Source organism: Leucopleurus acutus (assembly GCF_964270905.1).
Source record: "Leucopleurus acutus genome assembly, chromosome: 20".
Classification (NCBI taxonomy): domain Eukaryota; kingdom Metazoa; phylum Chordata; class Mammalia; order Artiodactyla; family Delphinidae; genus Leucopleurus; species Leucopleurus acutus.
In genome coordinates, this window is record NC_139162.1 from 18548275 (window position 1) to 18564679 (window position 16405).

The following is a 16405-nucleotide window of genomic DNA, read 5'->3' on the forward strand; positions in this document are numbered from 1 at the left end:
CAAAAAAGACCAGAGAAGACCTTAAGTTTATACCTCAGGCTGATCCCTGGCAAAAAACAACAACAACAACAACAAAAAAAACCAGCTTACGACAATCAAAAAACAAAAAAGAGCAAGCCCTGTGGAAGGGGGAGAATCTGATTTCTAGTTGTGAACAAAACTTTACAACTTAAGGAACTAGAAAAAGAACAAACTAAACCTAAAGCCAGCAGAAGAAAGTAATAAAGATTAGAGCAGAGGTAAATGAAACAGGAAACAGAAAAATAGAGAAAAATCAATGAAACCAAAAGTTGGTTCTTTAAAAAGATCAAAATTGACAAACTTTTAGCTCAACAGACTAAGAAAAAAGGAGAAAATACTTGAATTACTAAAATTAGAAACAACACTATCAATTCTACAGAAATAAAAAGGATTAGGGCTTCCCTGGTGGCGCAGTGGTTAAGAATTTGCCTGCCAATGCAGGGGACACAGGTTCCAGCCCTGGTCTGGGAGGATCCCATGTGCCGCAGAGCAATTAAGCCTGTGCACCACAACTACTAAGCCTGAGCTCTAGAGCCCGCAAGCCCAACTACTGAAGCCCGTGCACCTAGAGCCCGGGCTCTGAAACAAGAGAAGCCACTGCAATGAGAAGCCCACGCTCACTGCAACTAGAGAAAGCCCACGCACAACGAAGACCCAACGCAGCCAAAAAAATAAAATTAATTAATTAATTATTTTAAAGAAAGGATTATAAGAGAGTACTATGAACAACTGCATACCAGCAAACTGGATAACCTACATGAAGTGGACAAATTCCTAGAAACACAAACCCTTAAAACTAAACCACAAAGAAACAGACAATCTGAATATTCCTTTAACTAGTAAGAAGATGGAACCGGTAATTAGAAATCTCCTCACAGGGGCTTCCGTCGTGGCACAGTGGTTAAGAATATGCCTGCCAATACGGGGACATGGGTTTGAGCCCTGGTCCGGGAGGATCCCACATGCTTTGGAGCAACTAAGCCCGTGTGCCACAACTACTGAGCCCTGGTGCCTAGAGCCCGTGCTCCGCAACAAGGGAAGCCACCACAATGAGAAGCCCACGCACCACACCAAAGAGTAGCCCCCACTCGCTGCAACTAAAGAAAGCCTGCGCGCAGAAACGAAGACCCAATACAGCCAAAAAAAAAAAAATTTCCTGACAAAGCAAAGCCCTGGACCCAGTGAATTCAACCGAACATTTAAATAAGAACTAATACCGATCTTCTTCAAACCTTCAAATAAATTGAAGAGGAGGGAACACTTCCTAACTCATTCCATGGAGTCAGCATTACCCTGATACCAAAGCCAGACGAAGACAATACAAGAAAACTACAGACCAATATCCCTTATGAGCACTGATGAAAAATCCTCAACAAAATACTGGCAAACCAAATTCTGCAGCATATTTGAAGAATTATACACCATGACCAAGTGGGATTTATTCCCAGAATGCAAGAATGGTTCAACACATGAATATCAATCAATGTAATAAACCACATTAACAGAATGAAGGGGAAAAAAAATCACATGATCATCTCAACTGGTTCAGAAAAGGCATTCGGCAAAATTCAATACCCTTTCATGATAAAAACACTCAATAAGGTAGGAATAGAAGGAAAATATCTCAAAATAATAAAAGCCATATATGAAAAACCCATTTGGGACTTCCCTGGTGGTCCAGTGGGTAAGACTCCATGCTCCCAATGCAGGGGGCTCAGGTTCAATCTCTGGTCGAGGAATTAGATCCCACATGCATGCCACAACTAAGAGTTCGCATGCACAACTAAGAAGTCCACATGCCACAACTAAAAACATGAGGCAATGAAGACCCCATGTGCCACAACTAAGACCTGGTGAAGGAGGGAGGGAGGAAGGAAAAGAAGAAGGGAGGGAGGGAGGAAGGAAGCCCCACAGTAAACATCATACTCAAAGGTAAAAGACTGAAAGTTTTTCCTCTACGATCAGGAACAAGTAATGATGCTTGCTTTCATCACTTCTTTTCAACACAGTACTGGAAGTTCTAGCCAGAGCAATTAGGCAAGAAAAAGAAATAAAAGGTATCTAAATTGGAAAGGAAGAAGCAAAATTATCTGTTCTTAGATGATATAATCTTATATATAGAAAACCCTGGGCTTCCCTGGTGGCACAGTGGTTAAAAATCTGCCTACCAATGTAAGGGACACAAGTTCGAGCCCTGGCCCGGGAAGATCCCACATGCTGTGGAGCAGCTAAGCCCGTGCGCCACAACTACTGAGCCTGAGCTCTAGAGCCCCCAAGCCACAACTACTGAGCCCACGTGCCACAACTACTGAAGTCTGTGCACCAGAGCCCATGCTCCACAACAAGAGAAAGCCACAACAATGAGAAGCCCACGCACCACGACGAAGAGTAGCCCCCGCTCACCACAACTAGAGAAAGCCCGTACACAGCAACGAAGACCCAACACAGCTAAAAATTAATTAATTAATTAATTTTAAAAACAAAGGAAACCCTAATGATTCTACCAGAACAAAAACAAAAACTGCTAGAGATAATAAATGAATTCAACAAAGTAGCAGGACACAAAGTCAACACATGAAAATCAGTTGCATTTCTATACACAAACAGTGAACAACCTGAAAAGGAAATTATGAAAACAATTCCATTTACAATAGCATCAAAAAGAATAAAATACCTAGGAATTAACTCAATCAAAGAGGTTAAAGTTTCACACAATGAAAACTATACAACATTGCTGAAAAAAATTAAAGAAGACATGAATAAATGGAAAAACATCCCATGTTCTTTGATTGGAAGATTTATTATTGTTAACATGTCAATACTACCTAAAGCAATCTACAGATTCAATGCAGTCTGCATAAAAATCTCAAAGACATTTTTTGCAGAATAGAAAAATCCATCCTAAAAGTCATATGGAATCTCAAGGGACACTGAATAGCCAAGACAATCTTCAAAAACAAAGAACAAAACTGAAGACCCACGCTTTCAAATTTCAAAGCTTACTACAAAGCTACCGCAATCAAAACACTGTGGAACTAGTACAAAGACAGACACAGAGACCAATGGGACAGAATAGAGAGCCTAGAAATAAACGCTTGCACATATGGTCAAAGGTTTTTGTTTTGTTTTCTTTACTTTTTGACTGTACCACACAGGGATCTTAGTTCCCTGATCAGGGATTGAACCTGGGCCCTGGCAGTGCAAGTGCCAAGTCCTAACCACTGGACTGCCAGGGATGATATTTAACAACAATGTTAAGACTATTCAATGAGGACAGGAGAGTCTTTTCAACAAATGATGCTGAGGAAACTGGATAACTACATGCAAAAGAATAAAGCTGGACCCTTACCTAACACCATATACAAAAATTAACTCAAATGGAGAAAAGGCCTAAATGTATGATTTTAACTACAAAACTATTAGGTAATCTTTTTTTTTTTTTTTGGGCCACCGCCGTGAGGCTCGTGGGATCTTAGTTCCTTGACCAGGGACTGAACCCAGGCCCTCTGCAGTGAAAGCGCTAAGTACTAACCATTGGGTAATCTTAATCAAAATCCCAGCAGGTTTTTTTTTTTTTTTTAATTTTGGGGGTGTGGTGGGTAGAGATTGACAAGCTGACTCTAAAATTCATACAGAAATGCAAAGGACCTAGAATAACCAATACAATCCTAAAAAAAGACCCACACTATCAAATACCAAGATTTACTATAAAGAAATTGTAATTAATGCAATGTAGTAATGGTACTAAGACAGAACAAATAGTCCAATGGCACAGAATGAAGAGTTAGGGAAGAGAGCCACAGATATATGGCTGGTCACCTGATTTATGACAAAGGCACCAATGTCGTAGAGTAGAAAAATGATGGGCTTTTCAATAATGGTACTGGATCAACTTCTATCCATAAGAAAACAAAATGTATCTTAATCTTTACCTTTAATTCATATACAAAAATTAATTTGACATAGATCACAGACCTATATGTAAAAGGTAAAGTAATAAAGCTTCCAGAATAAAACACAGGAAACTATCTTCATAACCTTGGAGCAAGCAAAGATTCTTGAAAAGGTATGAAAGCACTTTCCATGGAAAACAAGACTGATAATTTGGACTTCATTAAAATTAAAAACTTCCATTTATCAAAAGACACAATTAAGAAAGTGAAAAAGCAAGCAACAGACTAGGAAAAGAAATGTCATTTGCCATACACATATCTGACAAAGGACTTATATCCAAATATTAAAAACTCCTACAAATCAGTAAGAAAAAGAGACAATTTAAAAATTGGTCAAGAGATGTGAACAGACACTTCACAAAAAGGACAGCCAAGTGTCTGATAAACATATGAAAAGATGTTCAACATCACTGGTTATCAAGAAACAACAATTTAAAAAAAAAGAAAGAAAGAAACAACAATTTAAAACCAGTGTGATACCTCCACATCCCTGTCAGAATGGTTAAACTTAAAAGACAAGAACCAAGTGCTGGTATTATTGGTGAGGATGTAGAGTAACTGGAACTTTCATATATGGCTGGTCAGGAGTAAATACTGGTACAGCTCCTTTGAAAAACCAGCAATTCCACTCTGAGACATATAAACATATACCAAAAACATGTGAATGCTTCGTCCATCAAAAGATATGTGTAAAAAAAAGCATACAGCAGCTTTACTCATGATATTTGAAAACTCGATACAAACCAAGTGTCAATGAACAGAACGACAGATAAAGAAATTGTAGTAAATTCATATGATGGAATATTATACAGCAATTTTTTTCAAACTACAAAAAAACCCAAACTGGATGAATTTCATGCTCATGTGTTAAATGAAGCTAGACAGAAAACAGAACACTTTGTATGAGTCCATTTATTAGCAACTCATGAATAAAAAAACTAATCAATGATAATAAATGGTCAGAAGCACAGTTACCTTTGGTTGGAAGATATAAACTGGGAAGGGCACAAGGGAGTCTTCTGGGGTGCTTAAAACATTCTATACCTTAACCTGTTTGTAGTTTTACGTGTGTGTGAGTATGTGTGTGCGTGTGTCTGTGTGTGTATGAAAAATTCATTGAGCTACACATGTTAATATTTGTTTACTTTAATGATGCATTCCCATACAGCAGTAAAACATTTTTTAAAAGTCTGCACATACAGAAAAAAATCAAGGCATTTTTCCCAGGCTTGAGAACCAAGCACACCACTCTTATGTGTAATGGTCAGATTGGTCTGGAATGGCAATTGGTGTCATCCTCTTTCTCTTTCTGAATATTAAAAAATTCTCAGAACATCCAGTCCCTACCATCAGGAAACTTACACAAGCCGCTTAGATAGCCTCATCCACCAGAGGGCAGACAGCAGAAGCAAGAAGAACTACAATCCTGCAGCCTGTGGAACAAAAACCACATTCACAGAAAGATAGACAAGAAGAAAAGGCAGAGGGCTATGTACCAGATGAAGGAACAAGATAAAACCCCAGAAAAACAAATAAATGAAGTAGAGATAGGCAACCTTCCAGAAAAAGATTTCAGAATAATGATAGTGAAGATGATCCAGGACCTCGGAAAAAGAATGGAGGCAAAGATCGAGAAGATGCAAGAAATGTTTAACAAAAACCTAGAAGAATTAAAGAACAAACAAACAGAGATGAACAATACAATAACTGAAATGAAAACTACACTAGAAGGAATCAATAGCAGAATAACTGAGGCAGAAGAATGGATAAGTGACCTGGAAGACGGAATGGTGGAATTCATTACTGTGCAACAGAATAAAGAAAAGAATGAAAAAATATGAAGACAGCCTAAGAGACCTCTGGGACAACATTAAACGCAACATTTGCATTACAGGGGTCCCAGAAGGAGGACAGAAAGAGAAAGGACCAGAGAAAATATCTGAAGAGATTATACTCAAAAACTTCCCTAACATGGGAAAGGAAATAGCCACCCAAGTTCAGGAAGCACAGAGGGTCTCATACAGGATAAACACAAGGAGAAACACGCTGAGACACATAGTAATCAATTTGGCAAAAATTAAAGACAAAGAAAAATTATTGAAAGCAGCAAGGGAAAAATGACAAATAACATATAAGGAAACTCCCATATGGTTAACAGCTGATTTCTCAGCAGAAACTCTACAAGCCAGAAGGGAATGACATGTTATACTTAAAGTGATGCAAGGGAAGAACCTACAACCAAGATTACTCTACCCAGCAAGGATCTCATTCAGATTTGATGGAGAAATCAAAAGCTTTACAGACAAGCAAAAGATAACAGAATTCAGCACCACCAAAACAGCTCTACAACTAATGGTGAAGGAACTTCTCTAAGTGGGAAACACAAGAGAAGAAAAGGACCTACAAAAACAAACCCAAAACAATTAAGAAAATGGTCATAGGAACATACATATCAATAATTACCTTCAACGTGAATGGATTAAATGCTCCAACCAAAAGACACAGGCTTGCTGAATGGATACAAAAACAAGACCCATCTATATGCTGTCTACAAGAGATCCACTTCAGACCTAGGGACACATTCAGACTGAAAGTGAGGGGATGGAAAAAGATATTCTATGCAAATGGAAATCAAAGGAAAGCCGGAGTAGCAATACTCATATCAGATAAAACAGACTTTAAAATGAAGAATGTTACAAGAGACAAGGAAGGACACTACATAATGATGAAGGGATCAATCCAAGAAGATATAACAATTATAAATATAATGCACTCAACACAGAGGCACCTCAATACATAAGGCAACTGCTAAAAGCTATAAAAGAGGAAATCGACAGTAACACAATAATAGTGGCAGACTTTAACACCTCACTTACACCAATGTACAGATCATACAAAATGAAAATAAATAAAGAAACAAGCTTTAAATGACACAATAGACCACATAGATTTCACTGATACTTATAGGACATTCCATCCAAAAACAGCAGATTACACTTTCTTCTCAAGTGTGCACAGAACATTCTCCAGGATAGATCACATCTTGGGTCACAAATCAAGCCTCAGTAAATTTAAGAAAATTGAAATCATATCAAGCATCTTTTCTGACCACAACGCTATGAGATTAGAAATGAATTACAGGGAAAAAAACGTAAAAAAACACAAACACATGGAGGCTAAACAATACGTTACTAAATAACCAAGAGATCACTGAAGAAATCAAAAAATACCTAGAGACAAATTACAATGAAAACACGATGATCCAAAACCTATGGGATGCAGCAAAAGCAGTTCTAAGAGGGAAGTTTATAGCTATACAAACCTACCTCAAGAAACAAGAAAAATCTCAAATAAACAATCTAACCTTACACCTACAGGAACTGGAGAAAGAAGAACAAACAAAACCCAAAGTTAGCAGAAGGAAAGAAATCATAAAGATCAGAGCAGAAATAAATGAAATAGAAACAAAGAAAACAATAGCAAAGATCAATAAAACGAAAAGCTGGTTCTTTGAGAAGATAAACAAAATTGATACACCATTAGCCAGACCCATCAAGAAAAAGAGGGAGAGGACTCAAATCAATAAAATTAGATAAGAAAAAGGAGAAGTTACAACAGACACTGCAGAAATACAAAGCATCCTAAGAGACTACTACAAGCAACTCTATGCCAATAAAATGGACAACCTGGAAGAAATAGACAAATTCTTAGAAAGGTATAACCTTCCAAGACTGAACCAGGAAGAAATAGAAAATATGAACAGACGAATCACAAGTAATGAAATTGAAACTGTGATGAAAAATCTTCCAACAAACAAAAGTCCAGGACCAGATGGACTCACAGGTGAATTCTATCAAACATTTATAGAAGAGCTAACACTCATCCTTCTCAAACTCTTCCAAAGAATTGCAGAGGAAGGAACACTCCCAAACTCATTCTATGAGGCCACCATCACCCTGCTATCAAAACCAGACAAAGATACTACAAAAAAAGAAAATTACAGACCAGTATCACTGATGAATATAGATGCAAAAATCCTCAACAAAATACTAGCAAACAGAATCCAACAACACATTAAAAGGATCATACACCATGATCAAGTGGGATTTATCCCAGGGATGCAAGGATTCTTCAATATACGTTAAGCAATCAATGCGATACACCATATTAACAAACTGAAGAATAAAAACCATATGATCATCTCAATAGATGCAGAAAAAAGCTTTTGACAAAATTCAACACCCATTTATGATAAAAACTCTCCAGAAAGCAGGCAAAGAGGGAACCTACCTCAACATAATAAAGGCCATATACGACAAACCCACAGCAAACATCATTCTCAATGGTGAAAAACTGAAAGCACTTCCTCTAAGATCAGGAACAAGACAAGGATGTCCACTCTCACCACTATTATTCAGCACAATTTTGGAAGTTCTAGCCACGGCAATCAGAGAAGAAAAAGAAATAAAAGGAATACAGATTGGAAAAGAAGAAGTAAAACTGTCACTGTTTGCAGATGACATGATACTATACATACAGAATCCTAAAGATGCTACCAGAAAACTACTAGAGCTAATCAATGAATTCGGTAAAGTTGCAGGACACAAAATTAATGCACAGAAATCTCTTGCATTCCTATACACTAATGATGAAAAATTTGAAAGAGAAATTAAGGAAACACTCCCATTTACCACTGCAACAAAAAGAATAAAATACCTAGGAATAAACCTACCTAGGGAGACAAAAGACCTGTATGCAGAAAACTATAAGAAACTGATGAAAGAAATTAAAGATGATATCAACAGATGGAGAGATATACCATGTTCTTGGATTGGAAGAATCAATATTGTGAAAATGACTATACTACCCAAAGCAATCTACAGATTCAATGCAATCCCTATCAAATTACCAATGGCATTTTTTACGGAACTAGAACAAAAAATCTTAAAATTTGTATGGAAACACAAAGACCCCGAATAGACAAAGCAGTCTTGAGGGAAAAAGACAGAGTGGGAGGACTCAGACTCCCTGACTTCAGACTATACTACAAAGCTACAGTAATGAAGACAATAGGGTGCTGGCACAAAAACAGAAACACAGATCAATGGAACAAGATAGAAAGCCCAGAGATAAACCCATGCACCTATGGTCAACTAATCTATGACAAAGGAGGCAAGGATATACAATAGAGAAAAGACAGTCTCTTCAATAAGTGGTGCTGGGAAAACTGGACAGCTACATGTAAAAGAATGAAATTAGAACACTGCCTAACACCACACACAAAAATAAACTCAATATGGATTCGAGACCTAAATGTAAGACCAGACACTATAAAACTCTTAGAGGAAAACATAGGAACAACACTCTTTGATATAAATCACAGCAAGGTCTTTTTTGATCCACCTCTTAGAGTAATGGAAATAAAAACAAAAATAAGCAAATGGGACCTAATGAAACTTAAAAGCTTTTGCACAGCAAAGGAAACCATAAACAAGACAAAAAGACAACCCTCAGAATGGGAGAAAATATTTGAAAATGAATCAACGGACAAAGAATTAATTTCCAAAATATATAAATAGCTCATGCAGCTCAATATTAAAAAAACAAACAACCCAATCCAAAAATGGGCAGAAGACCTAAATAGACATTTCTCCAAAGAAGACATACAGATGGCCAAGAAGCACATGAAATGCTGCTCAACATCACTAATTATTAGAGAAATGCAAATCAAAACTACAATGAGGTATCACCTCACACCAGTTAGAATGGGCATCATCAGAAAATCTACAAACAACAAATGCTGGAGAGGGTGTGGAGAAAAGGGAACCCTCTTGCACTGTTGGTGGAAATGTAAATTGATACAGCCACTATGGAGAAGAGTATGGAGGTTCCTTAAAAAACTAAAAATAGAATTACCATATGACCCAGCAATCCCACTACTGGGCATATACCCAGAGAAAACCATAATTCAAAAAGACGCATGCACCCCAATGTTCATTGCAGCACTATTTACAATAGCTAGGACATGGAAGCAACCTAAATGCCCATCAACAGACGAATGGATAAAGCAGATGTGGTACATATATACAATGGAATATTACTCAGCCATAAAAAGGAACAAAATTGGGTCATTTGTTGAGACGTGGATGGATCTAGAGACTCTCATACAGAGTGAAGTAAGTCAGAATGAGAAAAACAAATATTGTATATTAACGCATATATGTGGAACCTAGAAAAATGGTACAGATGAACCAGTTTGCAGGGCAGAAATTGAGACACAGATGTAGAGAACAAACGTATGGACACCAAGGGGGGAAGTGGTGGTGGGGTGGTGGTGGTGGTGAATGAATTGGGCGATTGGGATTGACATGTATACACTGATGTGTATAAAACTGATGACTAACAAGGACCTGCTGTTTAAAAAAAAAAAAATTAAATTAAAAAAAAATTCTCAGAATAGTGTAGAAATCTTACACATATTCTTCTTAGTTCCTGGAGAGGGGCCACCTCTGCTGGTGGAAAAAATGTGGTCTCAGAAGTGGGCATGCACAAATAGAGTGTTCCATACAAAGCATACAGCTCTGCAAGTGTGGTAGAGTATGTACAATCAGGAATGTTTCTTTTTCAATTTGGCATGACCTGCTCTCATCATATAATGCTTATTTTCCTCTTGATATTAGAAAAAGAAAAAGAACTTCTGGATAAAGACAATGAAATGAAGTAGTATCACAATCTTCTTCCCCTAATACCTAACAAAATAAACAAAATGTATATGTGTGGGGGGTAGGAAACAGCCAAAAATCTACCAGTAATAACCAAACAAAGAACAACTTTGAGCTATAAACTTCAAAAGGGCAAGGGGGTGGTGAGGACTGTGAAACAGAAGACTCTAATGCAGTGTGGCAGAGCTGCTAACCAATCCATACCTTCACTCACCAGGAACGGTAATAGGAAAAGTGAGCAAATAAAATTAAAGAGTAAATTAATGGAATAAAAGTAATAAAGTGGGAAGATAAAATAGCAGAGAATGCTAACTAATTTGTAGCAAAGTAGATCAAAGTTCTAAGTAGGCAACTCTGAGGCAAGTCAAGGAAAAACTCTGCCTCACGAAGAAAAGATCCTGCATTCTGCTCCAGGGCCTTTGGCAGAGGCAAAAAAGGTCAGAAGTGCTTACATCTTCCAGAACTCTGTGTGGTACAAGAGGAACAAGCAAAGCTCATGAAAATATGATACATACTAACATACTGGGAGTGGGTCACATACATGATATTGTTCACTTTCTTGAGCCAAACCCAACAAGGCCTATCCTAAACTAATTCTCTACCTCTTTACCCCAATCGCCTCAGGCTATAGACCAAAGCTCTCAAACAAAATGGGAGGAAAAGACAAGGCAATTAGGCAACCATAATATACATGGTTTGTTTTTGTTTTTATTTAAGGAAAAAAGTAGGAAATTATGCAAAAGACAGTTGAAAATACAATAAAAATGAAAACAAAACCTCCCCTCAACACACACACACAGGAAACAGAACACAGAAATTGACTGCTGGTGAATGCTCCACACTAAAAGATTCAAGAATATAAATTCAATAAATCATGAGACCAAATATAATGATAAAATATCAAATGAGTGGTAAGTGGAGCCAAGGAACCAATTTAAAATTCAAAACACAAAACACAGTCGCAGGGGGCTTCCCTGGTGGCGCAGTGGTTAAGAATCCGCCTGCCGGGCTTCCCTGGTGGCTCAGTGGTTGAGAGTCCGCCTGCCGATGCAGGGGACACGGGTTCGTGCCCCGGTCTGGGAAGATCCCACATGCCGCAGAGCAGCTGGGCCCGTGAGCCATGGCCACTGATCCTGCGCATCCGGAGTCTGTGCTCGCAACGGGAGAGGCCACAACAGTGAAAGGCCCGTGTACAGCAAAAAAAAAAAAAAGAATCCGCCTGCCAATGCAGGGGACACAGGTTCGAGCCCTGGTCTGGGAAGATTCCACATGCCGCGGAGCAACTAAGCCCGTGGGCCACAACTACTGAGCCTGTGTTCTAGAGCCCGCAAGCCACAACTACAGAAGCCCGCATGCATAGAGCCCGTGCTCCACAAGAGAAGCCACCGCAATAAGAAGCCTGCGCACCGCAACAAAGAGCATCCCCCACGTGCCGCAACTAGAGAAAGCCCACGGGCAGCAACGAAGACCCAATGCAGCCATAAATAAATAAATAAATAGATAGATAGATAGATAGATAAATAGGTTTACTAAAAAAAAAAAAAAATACATTAAAGTATCCCGAGAAAAGAACATAGATATGGAGGACTGACAAAGAAGTCAACATGTGAATAGTAACTGGAGCCTCTGAAGTAAAGACAAAACATATAGAACAGGAAATATATAGATACATAATGTAGAAAATTTTTCTTGCAGGAAGGAAGAATCTCAATTTGAAAGGGAGCATCATAGGTAGTGGGGAAGACTGAAAAAGAAACATCAACCTCCAGACATACTCTGGTTAAGTAATTTCAAGTATAATGAATGATATAATTTCTAAAGAAACAAGTTAGAAAAAAAAATAAGTCACTCACAAGGAGAATATAGAACACTGATAATATTCAAAGTGTTAGTCTCCCTTTAAGCAGGGAGCCCTGGCAGTGGAAGGATCCGAGTCCTAACCACCAGACTGCCAGGGAATTCCCCCGTCCCAGCCCCGATTTTTTTTGGCAGGGAATCAGTTTTTAATTAAAGGAATACTGTGGAAACAAATCAGTTGTACTCCCAAAAGATTTTGTTCATTTAAGCACTTGTAAATAACTTCTTTCAAAAGGCAAAGATATAAGAAATGGGGAATTCCCTGGCAGTCCCAGTGGTTAGGACTCTGCGCTTTCACTGCCAGAGCCTGGGTTCAATCCCTGGTACGGGAACTAAGACCTCACAAGCTGCTCGGTGCAGCCATTTATAAACAAAGGTGGGGGGGGCGGGCTTCCCTGGTAGTCCAGGGGTAAAGAATCCACCTTACAATGCAGGGTACTCGGGTTCGATCCCTGGTCAGGGAACTAAGATTCCACATGTCGTGGGGCAACTAAGCCCGCATGCCACAACTACTGAGCTCGCGCTCCTCAACTATAGCCCGTGTGCAGCAAACTACAGGGCCCACGAGCTCTGGAACCTGCGCACGACAACTACAGAGCCGAAGCGCCCTGCAGCCTGAGCGTCACAACTAGAGAAGAGAAAACCCGGGCTTCCCTGGTGGCGCAGTGGTTGAGAGTCCGCCTGCCGATGCAGGGGACACAGGTTCGTGCCCCGGTCCGGGAGGATCCCACATGCCGTGGAGCGGCTGGGCCCGTGGGCCATGGCTGCTGGGCCTGCGCGTCCGGAGCCTGTGCTCCGCAACAGGAGAGGCCACAACAGTGAGAGGCCCGTGTACCGCAAAAAAAAAAAAAAAAAAATTACACTTAGAGAAGAGAAAACCCACATGCCACAGCTAGAGAAGCCATGAAGAGCCCGCATGCCACAACAAATGATCCTGCATGCCTCAACGAAGATCCTGCGTGCTGCAACTAGGCCACAACGCAGCCAAAAGTAAATAAATAAAATAAAATAAATAAATAACAAACATTTTAAAATAAATTTTTAAAATTTCTGAAAAAGAAAAGAAAAAAAGATACAAGAAATGAAGCAAAGAAACCTTCTCCTAAATTAAGCTGTCATTAAGAGCAAACTGTAACTCTGATAACAAAGGGTAAAATTCCTATGTTGAGTTTTCCTGACCTTTTTTTCTTTGTTTTATTGAGCTATAATTGACATACAGCACTGTAAATTTAAGGTATACAGCATAATTACTTGATTTACACATACTGCAAACTGATTACCATGATAAATTTAATTAACATCCATGACTTCATACAGTTATATGGGGGAGGGGGTTTTCTTGTGATGAGAACTACTCTCTTAGCAACTTTCAAATATACCATACAACAGTGTTAACTACATTCACCATGTTGTACATTACATCCCCACTACTTATTTATCTTATAACTGGAAGTTTCTACCTTTTGACTACCCTCATCCAGTCCCCCCACCAACCCCCTGCCTCTGGTAACCACAAATCTGATCTCTTTTTCTAGAAATGACATTTCTTGCTACAAGTCATTTTAAAACCCACCTAAAATGTAAAGGTTTGTTTGTCAAGAACTATAAAACATGTTTAGATAATGACAATAAATCACAAAGCACGGCTGATATAGGAAATGATAGCCCATAAACTGTATTAGCTCAAATTTACTTCAGATATAATTAATTTCTCCACTACAATACCCAATGCCATAAGACAAGTACTGAGAGAAAAAAATGAGTATCAAGATTATTACACATAGCCATTCTGATGTTTGAGTATATAAAGGCAACAAATAAACATTCTCAATCATGAAAGAATGCAAGGAATATAGAATCCAAAGCCCTCCTTAAACAAACAAAAACACTTGAAAAAGAAAAAATAAAAAAGAATTAGTAGTAATCACTGAATCCAACTATCAACACATATAGGACTAAGCTAAATAACAGGAGTGGTGGGACATGAGGCAGGGAGATGTCTATAGATCTGAAAGGAAGAATAATATAAGCATCAAAATTCAGGAGGTAGAGGGTAGTGTACGTAGGCCTCTCACTATTGTGGCCTCTCCTGTTGCTGAGCACAGGCTCCGGACGCACAGGCTCAGCGGCCATGGCTCACGGGCCTAGCCGCTCCACGGCATGTGGGATCTTCCCGGACCAGGGCACGAACCTGTGTCCCCTGCATTGGCAGGCGGACTCTCAACCACTGAGCCACCAGGGAAGCCCCCATATAGTTTTATTTCTGTTTCATTTTTTAAATGTTTCATTCAAGTAAAATTAAGGTTAATATTCAATTCTTTTTTTAAAAAAAATAATTTTATTTATTTTTGGCTGTGTTGGGTCTTCGTTTCTGTGCGAGGGCTTTCTCTAGTTGCGGCGAGCGGGGGCCACTCTTCATCGCGGTGCGCGGGCCTCTCACGGGCCTAGTTGCTCCGCAGCATGTGGGATCTTCCCAGACCAGGGCTCGAACCCATGTCCCCTGCATTGGCAGGCAGACTCTCAACCACTGCGCCACCAGGGAAGCCCAATATTCAATTCTTATGAGTCAAAACTTACATATTATATTTTATACACTCGAATATTATATAATTATAATAATTTCACTTTAGTTTTATTTTCTAATAAATTCAAATAAAAATTAATTACAAAGATGTTCAACATAATCCTATCCTTAAAAAAAGTCCATGCATTTTTCTAGTCATCCATCTAGTCTTCCACTAAACATACACATAGAGAATTATCTGGAATGTTAATCAAATGTTAACAACTGCTTATTTCTGAGGGGGTTAGATTTTAGGTATTTTATTGCTTTATTCTTTCTACTTTTCTGTATTATTTGGACTTTAAACAAGCATGTATTGTACTTATAAACATAACACAATTTTTTTTTAGATCAGAAAAACAACTATTTGACCATTATAATCTTTCCCCAGAGTTTCACCAGCTGGAGAGTCAGTCCAGGAAGAATATCTTTTAGCCTAGCAAAAAAAAAAACACCTCAATGCGGAAGTGCTATCAACAAGGACACAAAACCTCAATGTAAGCTTTCTAGGTTTGAAAATTTTCTCTCTTCGGGCTCAGCAGTACCTGACTGAATAGACCATATCATTAACAGATGTATGGTATCTGCAGAAACATCCCCAAAATCTCATACCTTCACAACAGGATGTCCCCCAGTAGATGCTTTCACTGCTCCTCGGCTACCTTCAGTTTCATAATGGGCTCGATGATGAGTTTTAGGTTGCACTTCTATTTTCAGTTCATATTGTCCAAAATGAGTTGGTAAAGGCCAGTCTAGTGGAGGTAATGAAGACGTGCTATAAACAAAACACACAAAGATGCATTTCACCACGCTAGTATTGTCAAGCAATGATTCAAATTACTTGCACCAACATTTCTTCCCATGATCATTGAAGCAAAGTATTCAAAAAAAAAAAAAAAACATCACTTAATAAGTTATAACACTGGATATGGTGGGTGTTTAAGAAATAATTCTTTAACCTGAAGAATAAAATCAATTTTATCTACTTTTTAGTTTCGTATATATATTTTTTAAAAGGATAAATTCTAACATTTCATAAACTGTCTCAAATATGTGTATATAATTACAAAAACAATCAAAATTTAAACAGCTTAAAGGGGAGAGGTTCATTTAGATATATTAGCATTGAAAATATGGCATTAGAAAAGAAACAACTTCTACGTCCACAGGTCAAATATTAATGGACCCAAACCTAGAATGATTTGTATTAGAAAGTAATATCTTCTTAATGATTGGTGAAATGGGACTTTAAAGGTCTCTTCTACCTTTGAAATGCTATCATGCCTACA

The 16405-nt window shown here is 38.5% G+C and overlaps 1 protein-coding gene across 2 annotated transcripts in view; it reads right to left on the reverse strand.

Moving 5' to 3' along the window:
- Positions 1 to 16405, reverse strand: part of NFATC3 (nuclear factor of activated T cells 3) — a 131246-nt gene that overhangs the window by 67617 nt on the left and 47224 nt on the right. For both annotated transcript variants that reach the window (XM_082862882.1, XM_082862883.1), the window contains exon 3: positions 15729 to 15891. In XM_082862882.1, the coding sequence (XP_082719008.1) occupies positions 15729 to 15891 (163 nt within the window). The remainder of the gene's footprint in view (positions 1 to 15728; positions 15892 to 16405) is intronic.